This window comes from Melospiza melodia, chromosome Z, assembly GCF_035770615.1.
Source record: "Melospiza melodia melodia isolate bMelMel2 chromosome Z, bMelMel2.pri, whole genome shotgun sequence".
In the NCBI taxonomy this organism is placed as follows: Eukaryota; Metazoa; Chordata; class Aves; order Passeriformes; family Passerellidae; genus Melospiza; species Melospiza melodia.
In genome coordinates, this window is record NC_086226.1 from 59,946,567 (window position 1) to 59,962,709 (window position 16,143).

The following is a 16,143-nucleotide window of genomic DNA, read 5'->3' on the forward strand; positions in this document are numbered from 1 at the left end:
GGCTACAGATTTGCAGTGACTGGCAGTAAAAGTCAGAACGAAGAATAAAAAACAACAATAAACACACAGAGCAAAATCAGGTCTTCTGAAGAGCTTCTGGCTGGGAATTTTTAAACTGGCTGCATAATAACAACTGTACATTATTTATAGTAAGTATTTTTCATTTTACTCTTCAGCAAATGGAACCATGGGATATCTAAAAGGACAGCACATAACTCCATATTCCTAACAACTAGAATTACGAATACAAAATTGAACAGTAATTTTTGGTAGGAAGATAGATATTGTTCCTAAATTAAAGAAAAATGCCGACAACCAAGATAAAATATTACCACCACCACTTTGTGTTTCATAATCTGAAAGAGGACAGGTACCCTTCACTAACACCCAGGTTTTCAGTGGACCTACACTAACTAGAAAAAAAGCTTTGAACTACTGGCTTGGCAGCATGACAACTGCCAAATCTTGACCATGTTCGATTATTTTAGGAGTTCCCTAAGCCACAATGTCATCAGGCTATATACCACCCAGGAACACGCTTCCACGATCAAGGCACAGAATTTGCAAGAATTGAATTCTCTTCCCAGATTTCTTGCATGGTTTCTATGCCTAAACCTTGCTTCATCATCTCACCAGGTTTCCCTGAACATCTGTCAATGTCCTTGAACAGAGGCTTTAGAGTAGCCAACTGCAACTGCTGTCGTGTAGACATTGACAATGCTTCTCAACTGTGGTAAAGTTTTAGACTATGGAGAGATGTATACTACATCAAAAGAATTTAGAACAATAATTGGCTCTGGCTTTCTCTATAGCATCATTACAGACAATTTTAAAATTAATTTCTTAAGCCTTGAAGGTCATTTTTAATGCACACTGAAAATGCAAATATATTTTGAGTACAATTTTTGAATACAGTATTTGTCAAAACCCAAGGGAAAAAAATATTCTCCACTAAGAACATGACAAAGGTGTTTGCTTTCCAGCTGCAAAGCTAAAAAAAACCAAAACAACATTCAGCATTTTCATGAGACTCAACATATCCTCTTAGGGATTACTACATAAAAATATTGAGAAATTCAAACCTTTCTGCCCTTCCTAATTGTTTCCCAGCAAGGTTTACTTTCAGACTGTATATTTCATTTTCAGAAAATGAACTGTAACTATACAATTCCGTGTTCAGGAATTGTATAGTTAGAGTTCATTTTCTTTTTAAGAAACTAAACCACATAAATTTGCATGTGGCTGTTTATCTGTGATAACAGTAAAAGTACAAACCATACCACAGTCTGCGTATCCAACAGAATTTCTTGTCTTCAGCATTACCAAAACAAGTGTCTGGTATGTTTGGGTATAAAAAATACTTTGTCAGTAATACTCACCCCTGCAATGCCTGCAGAGCCAACATTGCTAAGAACCTAAGCTGAATTCTATTCCTCATTGGGCATGACCAAATTATTTACTAAATTCCAGTGAGCTGAAGCAGGGGGATTGTTCACAGAAAGCTTTCTGTACCCATGTGGGAAAAAGATTCAGCTTGACTCTCTGAACACAGTGGGAGCTTGTAGAGCTGGCAACTGGAAGTTCAAAAGTGATTCCTTGTCAGAGTCAACCACTTGATGCACATTTTAGTGATCAACAAAGAACTTCAGGGTAAAATAGGTTTTTCAGCTGACTCAGAACATCCTTCAAATGGAAAAGTTAGCTGGTCATTTAGACGAAAGTTACAAACACACCAATACCAAATAAAATCTCACTCCCTTCGTGATTTTTCTTTCTTTTTCACTGGGGAATAATGTGACCTGACTAATTCTAGAACACTAAGTTATGTAAATTGTTATGTAATGTATGGTATTGTAGGGCACCTGGTCACTATCCTATAATAAAGATAGATCAGACTAGTGTAAGCTCTTCTGTTTTCTACTAAACAAAGTGAACTTTATTTACGCAGGTGTCTAGTCTAGAGGCACTGAGAAACAGACAAAGATATTGCAAAATATGATTTTGGTGATATGAAACATGCTACTAGTATACAAGGAGAATAATTTCACTGACTCAGGGGACGATCAAGACGCCCTCACATTTTTAAGGTGTTACAGCATTTGTTTTGCAGCACTTGGGTGAATACTGGTCCTGTCAGAAACTCTTCTTGTTTTATAATCTGATTAGATACAAAAAAGCTGTTTACAATGAACATCTAGTAAGTAAAACAAAAACCAAAAAACCAACAAAAATCAGAACCAAACCATGTAATCCAGAATTAGCACCATCCATTTTAAAATCTAGCTATAATAAATTTTGCCTTAGCACTCAAGATGAGCTGCCTTCAAAGAAAACCATTATGCTTATACACATGCCCCATAAAAACTACTAATAAGCTTCCAAGAGTATCTTTGCAGTCAGCAGGATCCCAGGGAAGCACCAAGGAAAATACTCTGGCAGTTGGGTCAGCTGTAATTCAGCAGATTATCCCAAAACACAAAAAAGAACCCAAAGCAAACAAAACAACCCCACCAACTAAGCAGCAACAAGAAAACCCCAACAACAGAAAAAACAAAAAAAGACCACTACCACAACAAAACCCCAGTCAAAACTGCCCCCAAAGCCCCAACCTACCAAAACAGACCAAACAAAAACCAACTAAACAGCAAAATCCAACCCATAATACAATAAATATTTTCACAAATCGGAAAAAATGTCTGTGCCATGTAGAAGAACCTGAGGTTCACAGCCTGCAGAAATCCCCACAGTATTCAGCTCTTAAAACACAATCAGCTAACACACAACTATCTTTGTGCCTCATTCACTTTTTTCTCTGTTTTTAATCTAGGTGTGTATCTATGAAAAGGTGTGAACTTCCTCTTCATTGTCTTCTCTGTGTAGGAACATTAATCTCCTTTGATAATGGAAATATTGGCATTTTATTCCTGAGATCAAAGGGGCAGCTGAATCTCAGTGATCTAAGATGCATGGAACATGTTTTGTTTCTTTAGGGGTAGGACCACGCAAAGAGGCCTCAACTGCATCATTCTGGTTTTCCAACAGTCAGTTTAATCCATGCTTTCATTACAACCACATCTTTTAAAGGTTTTTAAATAGTTTTTTAAAGCGATAATTAAGGAGCTCACATACAAATCTTGTTTCTTTATTCCGTGAACTACACAGATTGAAGCTTTTTTCCTTCCCCCCCCTAAATTTTCCTTTCTTTGCATTATTAACGCAGAAGTAATTTAATTTTCAAAATCTAGTTCCGATGTTAAAAAGAGAAAACATGCATTTGATATTCTTCCATGGAGAGTAAAAGGCCTGTGAACTCTTTTGCCTGCTACTCTGTGGATGAGCATGCCTATTCTTGTAGTGGCATTTTTCCACGCCTCACAAGTTCAGCAATGCCAAGATGCTGCCACAAATAAAAGCAATCCAGTAGGCTGCATATATGCACGTGTGTGCGTGTGTGTTTACATATCCTAGCATATTTCTCTGGAATTGTGTCTGGCAGGATTTATTCTCCCATTTTAACAGTAATCCATTATTTGCCCACCATCCGAGAGCCTAGGGATTAATGGGGTTTTAGTATCTGCAACACAACAAGCTGTATTTAAAGTAATACTTGTTCCAAACAGAGTAAAATAGGACATGTCCTGCATAGATGTTAACCCTTTTACTCTAGTCTTTCAAGAATTATACTTGAAGTGCATTTTAGCTTGTAAGCCACCTACCTTTAGAATATCATGAGAGTAATTTCCTTCCATAAGTAATACACTCCTTTGATACAGAGCTCCAATTCCCAGTTGAACACAGACATATGAGCTTTCTTTAGGCAATTTAATCCCTGAAAGCATCAGCTTTTCAGTTCACAAAATAAAAAAAAGCACCCCAAAAGATAAGTTTAATGCAAATATACATAATGAGGTGAAGATTAGTAACTACATTTTATAAAACTGTCTTAAAATTTATTTCCCCCCTCTAAAGGGGGGAAATGATCCTTGAAGTTTTAGTTTTCGTAGTTTTTAGATTCTGCACTGCCTAGCTGTCTAGCTCTGATCTTCACATTAAATGTAAGTAAGTTCTCTTCACAGAGCAGGTAGACAAAACAATCATTTTCCAGCTTGAGACCAAGAGCAACTCTTAGAATTTTCAGTGCTAAAAATCTTAAGAGTGGACTGAAGAGAGAAAACAAGAAGGATAGGACTTCTTAACCTGAAGCTGTAATTGGACAATTCACTCCAATTTTCAAATAGATCAAAACTTATAAAAGTGTGAGACCTTGCGACCAGTTGTCTATTTTGTGACCATTTTGGGTTCATCCTGGGTGTAGCCCTGGCTGGGCTCTTGTACTGCCCAAGGTGTATCCATTAAGGTCTTTTAATAAATACCTACGTAATTCCTTTAGCTCTTTTCAGTCTCTGTTCCAAGTCAGCCTCCCAAGACATCATTTCCACCTTTAAAATTCTATCATTCTGCTGTAATGTCCAATTAACATCTATTCATAAATCCTGTTGGAAGTACTTTCTTCCATTTTATTCAAATTAGATTCATTTTTCACTACATCATCCTGTACGTCCCAATTTTTCTGTTCTTTCCTAATTTAAGGTCACAGGTTCTGAAGCCCCTGATGGACCATCATGCAGCTCTCCGAGTAACCTGTCTAACATTTTCCAGCTGAAAAACAAGAATTGCAATGTTGAACCTTCAAATGAGTCAAGCCTGAACTGGGAGAAAACAGAACTTGGCACCAGGGACAGAACTGAAGGGTTTCAGCAAAGGCAAGATTCGAACCTACTTGGAGCTGTCTGATGCCAGAATAAAAGAATGCTAAATTCCCAGAGCATTTACCTACACTCTGCAGTCATGACACACTGCCCATGGAAAACGTTTTGCTTAAGTAAGTACAATACTTTAAGGTCACAATTCATTTTAACAAACCTGAAGTACAAAGCTTTGTGTTACAACATATCCCACTCAGAGCGCTGGATGTAAACCAGAGGGCACGCAGACACTGATAAGCAACAAGTAATAACTATTTCCTCCTGTGCACTGTGATGAGATGTATGTCTGCTCAAGAGATGGAAAACTCCAGGCGGCTGAACAGTACAGCAGGAAATGCCACCCTATGTCAGCAAAGAAAGGCTGGTCTGGGCAAACTTAAAAAGATAAATCACAATTGGGGCTCAATTAAATTTCTCATTCTCTGGAGATAAGGCAACCACATACCAACTTGAAACCATCCTGAGCAGATGAGAAACGCGTAAATTGCAATGTGCCGAAGATAAGGCATTAAGAAGATAAAACAGTCTGATTTGAGAGCATCCCAGTACCAGAACTTATGAACTGAAGTAAGTGAAGTAAGCAGTCCTTTACAATACACTATCAAGCATCAAGGGTGGTTATGTTCACCCCGAAGAAGTTATAGCACAAGCAGGAGAAATTAAAACCCTGTCCGTACTAAGGACAACATATTATAAGCCCAGACTATTTTCTAAGCCTGAGTGAGCTGAATTTACAATCGCAATAAGAGAGATAATGTAGTTTAAACTATTTTAAAAAATTCCATGTAAGCCTCATCCCTTTTAATGTCAAGTCACTTTCAGAGCATAACTTATTAACAAATCACTCAGTGTTACACATTCCTTTGAGAAACTAAACACAAAGAGAAATGGTATCTTTTCCTGGCTACAGTTAACTACAGCTCTCTTCAGGATACATCCAAGTAACTAAAAAAACCTCTAAAATTATTTGACAAACAAAAAATACCCAATGCGTTCAGAGAGTCATTACTTCCCTGAATCCACATCCCAGTGCAGTTGACAGCTTCAGTTTTTCTGCCCTGCCTCCACTCTTCTGTTCTCCTCACTCTGGAGAATATCCTCCTGTGGCAGGATATTCAGCCAGAATTACAGCAGTCAGCATTTTAGAGTGATCAGCTAAGCCACTTTGAAGACAAAGGCAAGAAAATAATTACAAGTGATTACCTATTAAAGTCTGACTTAATGGATACCTTATAAATTCAGGATCTTTGAGAACAGTGAAGAATAGCATTATTGTAAGTAAATGGGAACTTTGGGATCACGCATATCTCCTGTGTAAGTAAGTGTCATGACAGGAACTGCAGAACCAGAGGTTTGAGGAACAGTCTGAAAAAGGAAAACTTTCAGCATTGTGAAATGCTAATGCTGGGAATTAAAAATGCAAGTGCAGGCAAAGATCTGTAAAACCGCAATTTAAAAATACATATTTTCTGAGTTGCACATTGGTCTTAAGAATTATCACCAACAGAGTATCTGAGACCCATTCCAGAAAAGTTACAATAAAAATACAGTAAGATAGCAGCAGAGGAAGCCTCTAATCTCAATAGTCCCTTTCATATCAAAAGCAGTCAAAGCCAGAAGACTGAACACGTAGCTTCAGGGCAACAACTCACTTCTCTATTCACTAACACAAAGCACACTTCCAAATAGTGCCAGTGAAAGTGCACATCTCTCAGGCTATGTCCAGATTACTCCTGCCTCTAGCTGTTGGCAAGTAGAAATGCCCCTCAATCTTCATGCTTCCCCATCTCCACTGCTCTGACGTGAAAGGCAGAAGGGGATAAAACCACTGAACTGACAAACAACGGAACTAAGGAACACAAAAAACACCAGGGCTTTATAGCCCTATAAATTTATAGCCCTATAAATTACAAAAATTACAGAAAAATTACAAAAAATTGCATTGGAAATGCTTCAGCACAGTCTCCAAGGGTGTTTGCAAAACTTATCAACTTTTGCTAGGCAGCATCAACTAGTTCTTGTGGAAGCTCCTTTCGTCAGTGACTCATACCAGGGTGTTGCTCTTGAAAATGTCTTCTCATTGAAAAATTTTGAGATTTAAGAGAAATAAGAAACAAGCAATTCAAGGGCTCTAGCACTGGTGTCCAGATCAACAAACAGCACAATCGACTTCCTGCCCATGTTTAAGTGGAAAGCCTCAGCTCTGTGGAGCCTGCAGATATTAAAAGCATATTACGTCCTTCTTCAACTATGTTGATAATGGCAAGACACATTATCATCAACAGAAAGCTGGCATAATTCTTGTTTCCAACATCCTTCAAAGAGCTACTTTCCATGTCATCAACTAGTATCATATTAAGTAAATAGCAACAATGCAGCAAATGAAGGGCTAAAAATTTCACAGCCATAATATAAAAGAACATAAAATATTCAGTTAATTTTATTCAGGTATTTATACATAAACACAAAACACTTCCTTTGTTTTCTTTGTAAACAGTTTAATACTTGAACGTCTCTAAAGATATTTTAAGTTGTGTGGTGGCTTATTTAAAGGTAAGAGAAAAATCTACAGCAGCTCTATCGGGCTTAAAGCCATACAAGCAGATCAGGTTTTATAAATAAAAGCCAAGCATTTTGGTGCTTTTTTGATTCTGCCCCCTTTGATAAGGTGTTCCCTCGGGCTACTTCTAACAACAGCACTGAATAGGAAAAAGAAAGAATTTCAAGCCTCTTAACTGGCAGCTCAAAACATCACTCAGTAGGGTAACTCTGAAATCTGAGGGCTCTCTAAGGTTGTCAGTTTTTTTACTGAGTCTTTCCTAGGATTACTGAATGCAGTAGAATGATTGAATTTAATGAAAAAGAAAGCCTGAGTTTTAGGTATTTTAAGCCAGAAGCTGCACTTGCACAGAGCACTTGTGCTGAGCACAGAGCCTGCACTGAACCAGTACTTCAAGCAGCAAGGTGGTATGTGTGCCTGCTGGTGGGGTGATCATCTGTTCTGCAGTTACAAGGCACACGAATGTGTGAATGTTTAATGAATGAATGTTTAATGAATGAATGTTTAATTCTCCTTTATAAGAGTTGCATAAATTACAGTGTTAGATGTATCCTTAGCTGTATCTATGACTCCTTTTCCAGAAAGAAAGCTAGGGCTGAGAACACCCATTCATGGATAATTTCCTTAGGTAACCAGGGTTAGGATAATTTATGTCTTCTGAAGCATCCAGCAGTCAGTTACGCAGCACTATGTGCAGGGCTTTTCCTGCCTCTCTTTTAAGACTGGCCTCCCCACTCTAAACACCTGCCTGTTGAACCTCTTCCATACACCAAAAGAGACACTAAACAAACTTCACTTTCCAAACCACTTTAAACATTTATGGCATAGCATGCAACAAAAATGTAAAAGCCCCTTGACAAAACACAAAATGGAAATAATCTAAACAAGAGACAAACACATCAACAAATTAACTAGGGAAGGAAGCCTGAAGCCAGAAGTAAGAGAGCATAGTTTATTCTTTTGTAGCAGAGCAACAATTTTACTGCAAGGTCAAAGCAAACTGCAAAGCTCAGCTGTACTGAGCTTTGGCCCAAATCAGGTGGGAGTGCACCAGATCATGACCAAAGGCTTCTCAGACCAAAAATTAACTTTCCAAGTTAAAAATGGACAGACCAGGAAGAAAGCAGTATAGGAAAATAACAGATTCCTGGTGTAGGTGACAAACTTAGCCTAAGAAAGAAACCATGGACACTTCCTCTAAAAACCTGTGAGATTTCTAAGCTTCTATTATCAAGCAATGCATCTGGTAGTGGGAATTCGGCAGAGTTTAGTGAAACATGGCAGTGGATAAGATGATAGCACAGAAAAAGCATGTGAAAAATGACTGATCTTACACTAGGAAACAAAATCAGCTTACAGAATCTATAAAGGATATCAGTGGGAGGTGTAAGAAAACCTACAATCACAGAAAGTGCTACTTTTCCCAAAACAAAGGTCAGATCATAAGAAACTGAATTCAGGCTACTTAAACCACCAAGAAAATCTGGACACGGTTATTAATAGATTAGTATCTCCTCCTTGGTATCATGAAAACAGATATGAAAGCAACTTGTTATCTGCAGTCTTCATTGTGGTAAAGTACATTATGAATCAAAAAAAAAAAAAAAAAAACCAAGAGTGTGATACAAGAACATTCTCCCTTGGCTTTTGTTTGGATTCTACTGTGGTAAGAACCTCAGGCTATTTAGAAGCCACCGCAAGGAACATGCTTCTTTCAGCTGCATCCCTAATTAGTTTTGTTACTTTGAATACCTGCTTTCTTCATTTTATCACTGTGTTTCAGAGAAGCTTAGGGCTTCCAACCTGTGTACCTTCCATGATGGTGAGTACTGCTGTTTTGGATACACCAAGTGACATATTTAGCAACCAAAGTAACACTTAGGAGAGAGAGTAGAACACTGCTTTCCAAGACAGGTGTTTTATTTCACAGCAGCATGGTGCATACAGTTAGCACTGACAAAAGACTAAAAGCTGTGCCAAGATACATTTCACTAAAAGATCATGGTAATACCTGAACACTGTCTTTGATTTAAGGAACAAGCACACTAATATGTAACTGCAACATTGTTATTGCTCTGCTCTGGGGTATGCTATTCACAAAGTAATGTGTTCTTATTGGACTCATGCATGTGCAGTTCTCATGTTAAGTGCACTATAGCTGAAAAGAATATAGATGATGTATTTGACCATTTCAAATGTAGTATGTTAGAATTTTGCCAGCAAAATTCTGAAAGCAGGGACAATTCTGGCATCCTGGATTTCAAGAGAGAATGAAATTCCTTAGCTCAACAGATGCTAAAAATACCACAGAAACATGCAACTATGAAGACTTTCTTTTTACTTCCCCCTCTAGCAAGGAGGGTTAACATTTATGTCCATGACATTAAAGGTGCCTCAGATATCAGCATCTGCCAAAGAAATTGAGAAAAAATAATCACTTCAGAACATGTCCCCTGGCAGAAGGAGGGGACCGAGGAGACCCAGGGCAGAATGGAAGCAGGTTACTAGTGCTTGCAGGGACAGGCAAGCTCCCTCCCCACCTGCCTCACCTTCTCAAGTGCCCTTACACAACAGGCGTGAGGCCCTGGAACAGGATGGACAGACAGCTGATGATGTGGGCAAGGTTTTCCTGCTGTGCTGATCCTCTTTTCTCTGCTGAACAGTGACAGGACCCAAAGGAACACATAAAGACACATCAGGGAAAGTGTAGGCTGGATATAAGAAAAGATTCTTCACCAGAGGGTGTTTGGGCACTGGAGCAGGTTCCCTAGGGAAGTGGTTACAGCACCAAGCCTGACAAAAGTTCAAGCAGCATTTGGACAACACTTCTGAGCACACAGAACGTATTTTGGAGCTGTTCTGCACAGGGCCAGGAGTTGGACTTCATGATTGTTTTGGGTCACTTCTGACTCAGGATATTCCATAATAAACAGAAGTTTAAAAATAGAAGGAACATTTAAAGCATTGATCAGAACATTTTGCAAATTAACTTCCTGCTTCCAAGGTCTATCTTGAGAGGCTGGTGGTTGTTGGTGCTGCTACAAGACCCCATTAGTCCTTCCCCAGAAGACGGCCACTCAACATGCAATGGCTGAACATGAAGTGGCTGGGACACTTAGGCAGGCCATGGAAGTGGTTGAGATGCAGGAGTTAAAATGAAAGAAGGCACATGAAAGGAATAAGTCTGGGCAGATGAGGCATTTCTTCTCAGAAACTGAACTCAACTGACAAGTTGAATGCACAGCAGGGGACAGACTCATAACTTTTATCCAAGTTTGCATGTTTCACTTAGTTTAAGATATAATGGGAAAATATGTAACAGTATTTTGGGGCTGAAAATTAGCATGTTTTTCAGCAAGTCTCTTGAACATGCAAGCACACAACACCTGCAGAGACAGGGAAAAATGCTTGCTTATCACTTGCCTCATTTATCAGACTCATTTACCTCAGAGTTACAGTACACGCTTTGCTATTTGTCAGAAATGGAAAACATTCCTGTACTTACTCAGAGGTACAAGTGTCTGATTAAACACTCCACTTAGTGCAACCGAGCATGGCAGAACAAGGGCTGTACAACACAACACAGCAAAATGAGATGAGTAACTGCAGGGAAAGGACAACTAAGTGCCTTTCATCAAGCATGCCAAGAAGGGCACACCTCTTTTTTTTGAGACATATCCTGAAGAATTTTGGCACTTAGTAACAAGCAAGTCTCCTACAACACTTGAAAGACACACTTCAGAAACTAGGTTAGCGCTCAACAACATGCTATTAGGATCTCAAACACAAGGATTGTTTTAATCATCAAGCCAATGCACACCACCGTATCAGCAGGAACAGTGTGCTGCTTCCCTTTCCTTCACTTTCCATGTACCGTCTCCTCCTGCTTCATGAGTCATTACTCACAGACCACTGTATTAACATGTGGATTTCTTGGGCAGTAATTTAAACAAATCACAGAACTCAAGTCAAGATTTTTTAAGGACTGAGCCTTGGGATTCTCAAAAACGAACAGAATATGCCATTTTGCTATCTGAAATACTTTGAACTGTCACATCATATTCAAATGTATGCTCAAAAAAAGAGACAACTTTGAGTCCATATGAGTACAGCTAATGTTTTAAAAGACTGCATGGTATTCAAGCAAGAGAGGAGGATCACAGCTTCCCATGCTGGTATCTCAGAGTTAATCTCCCACAAGTCTGCTTGACTAGGACTGAAATAAAACTGCACTCATTAGTTCAAAATGTTAATGGTCACACTTTAATATTTGCATCCCATCAGTCTGGCATTCAGGCTTTGTGCAAGGACAATGCCTAATGTGAGGTTCTTTTTTCCAAACTTTAGTTTCCCTAGAGCCAAATATTAGCAGAGCATATTAACGTGAGGTTTCTTTATTCACTCTGGGTTTCTCTTGGTTACTGTAATGCCACCAGTAGTAACTGGGTTTTTTTTTAACATGTTTGTAAAACTACTGTAAAACCACTGTAATTTCTATATGTTCACAGCTTGATCTAGATGCCACATCATAAAATGATGTTTCTCACAGTCCTAACCATATTCCTGGTTAATTCCACCTTCATACAGGCAGAATTTCGGCCAACAGCACTGGACTCAGAAACATACTCTAAAGCTACTTAAAAATATATGAAAACAAAGAATATTTCTGTATTTTCTGTTTTCCTAACATATGCTCTGAAATTTTCTTTTATGTAACAGTTTGCTATACACTTTTTCACACAACAGCCATTTTAAATTCTATTTTTTTTAAGTATTTATAATATGAATGCATCCCTTCATTCTTCAAAGATTGAATCTAAAAAGTAACCAAATAGTTAAAGATTAAATCCTTTTTAAATTAAGGTGGTAGAGGACTGAATTTCACTTTGGACTTTTTAATGTAATCATTTTCTTCTACCATCATTGTCTAGCCACACCCAAAGGCAGGCCTCAACTCATACAGAAGTGAGGGCATCTCTACACCTCCACTAAAACATTATTTATTCTAGAAAGACAGTTTACATCCTCATTGCCCTTTTCCCTTCCCCTCCTTTTCAATTCCAACAAATATGGGCTCTTTCTAAAGACTTTGGACAGATTCAGTCTCAAGGACAGGAAAGTAACAGCAGTTTAGAACAGACTTTTTTGATCCCCATCCATGCATATTATAAGTTAATTGCTTAATTCTCACCAAGGCTGGTCAAACAGCCCTTATTAAAAAAAAAGAAAAAAGAAATAAAGAAAATTCAAAAGTTTAATAATTTAGTTAATTATATAAAAAAAAAGCAGTGCCAATATTGATACTTACAGGCTGAGGCTGTTCTGCAATACAGCAGTTGAAACACAACCAAAACTCACTCATTGTTTACAGTCTGAAGTGGGAACACAGATGAAAAGCAGGAGTCAACCTTTGTAAGTCTGCCTGTTCTTTGAACAGGTTTATTTTTAATGGCTCCAATGTGAAAATTTTCTTTTCTGATGAGCTCTTCTCCAAAGACAAGTCAGTCCCAGGATAAAGAACTTGAAGGCAAAAAGATATTTTAGCGTCTTCTTCCAGAAGGTTGATCCCAGCACCAGAGAAATATTACGAATGCTTCTTTGGTCCCTAGCGTTACGTGAACCTGAAAACAGAAGCACACGAATCAAAAAGAGAGAATACAAAGAATCTCAAGCTCCAAGCCAGCCACCCACACCATTGAGTTCTTGGTAATACCCTGAATCACAGATTGAAAGACTTTAGCAAACAAGTCAGGTGTTTTTTTCTACTGTGACTACCAAAAATGGCATACAACATAAATCCATATGAGACTTACATTCCAGCTTTGGTTAGACTAAGTGATACCGAGAATTGGTATCCAATCTTTTGGCAGTTATCTCTGTTTGTTTCTAACTTTCAGAAAGTGATAATTGCCCATACACCCCTTTATCTTATTAGAGAATCGTGCTTGTTAACACGTCATACTTCTCAATGCATACATACTTCTCATTATACACTCACAGTGTGAGATTTAAATGGTATTTAACCTCAACCCTTTTACACAATTGTCAATTAAAGGTATGCTCTCCTAAATGTCAAGGAAACAAATACATTTCTGTATATAGAATATTTGCAAAATGGCTGGACCTGGTCAACACAATGTATTTTCTTTCCTTCCACCCTCTTCTACCCTATGCCTCATTTACAGTTTACTTCAAAATAGGGTATTAGTTGTAGACCTTGAAATTGTTCCCTTAAACCTCTAAAACTCCTCAAGTGGAACAAATGAGGCTCCAGATTCCAACAATTCCTTTGCTCAAATAATGTTTATTGGTAAACCTCCATTCTGGTTTCTTTCAGTAGGAGTGCAATAAAAATTCCTGTGAGACTTCATTTATCTTGCAACATATCAAACTTTACTTGCAGAGAAAGCAAGATAATGAATATTGAGAAGGTTTTTACTGGCATACTCCTTAACAATTCTTTATACACTTGCATCTTCATTTACACAGATGTTTGCACAACTATGCAATTTCTATTTCTATGCAATTCCTCACAGTATGAAGTGGTTTGGAGGCTCCATGCAATGCATGAAACTAGGCATATATCAGCGTACACCTTCCGTGGCAGAGCAGCTCCACTTTGCTACCATCTTCATTAGTTTACTACATGCCAAACACATGAGCAAAGCTGTCCCTCATTTATTTACACACACACCAAATCACTGCACTGTGTGGCCGTGACAGGTCATGTACTTTCCACAACTACTCTCTACAACACGCACAAAAAGAATAAAGTGGAACCTTTTCCATACGATCTCCAAAGCTTTTGGGAGGCTCTCACATTTCTTGGTTTTTAAGACCCTATCTGAAGCTCCTTGAGAAAAAAATGCATGCTGCAGTAACAACATCTAAATAGCAACACCCCATCTAAAGTACTCTCATCTCCTAGCTTTGCAAAATCAACTGATACTGTCAAAATTAGGTTTATCTGCCTGCTTCTTAGATTCCTTGCTTAAAGATCAGAACAGGAAGCAGCGGGGGGGATATGCTTTGCTAGGTTATCCTGTTGCTAACACCATATAAAACAAAGCAACTTTATTAAACAGGATACCTTGAGGGCAAGAAGGAAACATAAACCAGCAAACAATCCCCGCTCTGACAAAAATACTTCTGTACAACCTTTTTCTTGTCAGACACTTGAAAAGAAGGTCTTAGAACAGTGCTAACATGATATATTTTCACTACTTAAATGATGTTTTTCCTTTCCTTTTCCTGGTTTAAAGATCACCATCTAAATCCCATGAATGGATCATGAAATTGCAATAAAACTTGGGTTTCAGCAACCAGTAGTGTGAAACCAAGATTGAAAACAGAAGTGTCTACAGAAGTTCTCACTCCATACATAGGTGGTTTCAGACCCATTTTCTCAATTATTCTGGCAACTGAAAATTTCATTAACTTTAAATAGCAAGAGTAACAAAGGAAAGCTTGACAGAAAAATACTCGGCTGATCTCTACGGGCTCAGAATTTGCACACCACAAAATTATTTTCTAAATTTGATTCCATATGTTACGAAATCAAAAGTAAAATACAGTTAACTCCTGTTAAGCATGTAATATTTGATACTTCTAGTCCCGTGGCTGTACAGCTTATGTCTCCGTAAGAGCTGGTTAATTTACTTCTAAGACAGGCGTGAAGTTTTTCTGAAACACAGCAATGCCCTTCCCAAAGCTAGTGGTTCAGATTATGAGGAACTGAGAAATCAAACACTCAAAGTTAGCATTTTCAAGTTTGATATAGTGTAAGCTGTAGAGCAAGGAGTGGGTGTTGCACAGTGAGCTTTTCTTGCTGCGCAAGGAGTCTGATTTGTGACTCCCGAAACTGTGGTACTTGTTGCTTCCTTACAATCTCTTTCTGACTAAGTCCAGAATTGACGTATCAAATTCTTACTGTCACAGAGGGTTAACTTTGATCTGCATGTTACACCCAAGTACAGAAGACACACTCTGAAGGGCAGGGAGATTTTTTGTTGATGTGCCTCTGTGTTTGCTCACTCATAGCTGGCACACTCCTCCAGCTCACCGCAGCCTCGGGCATCGTGCTGAGCTGCAGCCCTGGGAGCAAACCTGGAGGGCTCTGTGTGGGCACCTGTGAGCCTGGAAAGCTCTGCCTGGTTACAGAACACCCAAGGGTGCAGAAGCCTAGCTCTACACAGCCACTCTCTGCATGCAGGACTTGTGACCTCCAGGACAGTCAAAACTGACCCCCTGCCTTAGATCTAAAGCTTCTGAATGACAAAGCCAAGCTAAAGATTGTAAATAATAATCTCTGATTACATGCTTATTCTTAAAAAGGCATTTTCAATTCTACAGACTGTAAAGTGCTACATTTGCCTTTAGTTTGGTGGTTCAGCAATCACCAACACTTTTTCAATGTGTTGACTTTTAATTAAAACACACAGTTGACATATCAGTATGTCTGGAGAAAACTGACATTAACTGCACCTCTTAGAAGGAAATGAATGCTTAGCAGTACTTTTCAGAGCTCTGGAATTTCATACATCTTCCCAGTCTGCTAAACAAATGATTTTAACAGGAATCAAGTCAAAGTAAATATCAGGTATAAATCTGTTGCACCAATATGGAAAGAAAAGCAATTAAGCTGAAAGCAAAAAGGTATATTGGTGCTAATGGTGATGTTAATGACAACACACTAAAACTTCTCTTACACTGTCAGTTGCTTGTTTAAAGATCAAGTTGAAACAAGAAAATTCTGCAGTTCTTTTCCAAATTATTGGTTATAAAGAAAGAAAGAGAAAAAAAATATAGTGGCCTACA

General features: G+C 38.4%; 1 protein-coding gene across 2 annotated transcripts in view; it reads right to left on the reverse strand.

Moving 5' to 3' along the window:
- The window catches only part of CDC42SE2 (CDC42 small effector 2), an 83,511-nt gene that overhangs the window by 20,954 nt on the left and 46,414 nt on the right, over positions 1-16,143 (reverse strand). For both annotated transcript variants that reach the window (XM_063179843.1, XM_063179842.1), the window contains exon 4: positions 12,635-12,947. In XM_063179843.1, the coding sequence (XP_063035913.1) occupies positions 12,635-12,688 (54 nt within the window). In that variant the 5' untranslated portion in view covers positions 12,689-12,947. The remainder of the gene's footprint in view (positions 1-12,634; positions 12,948-16,143) is intronic.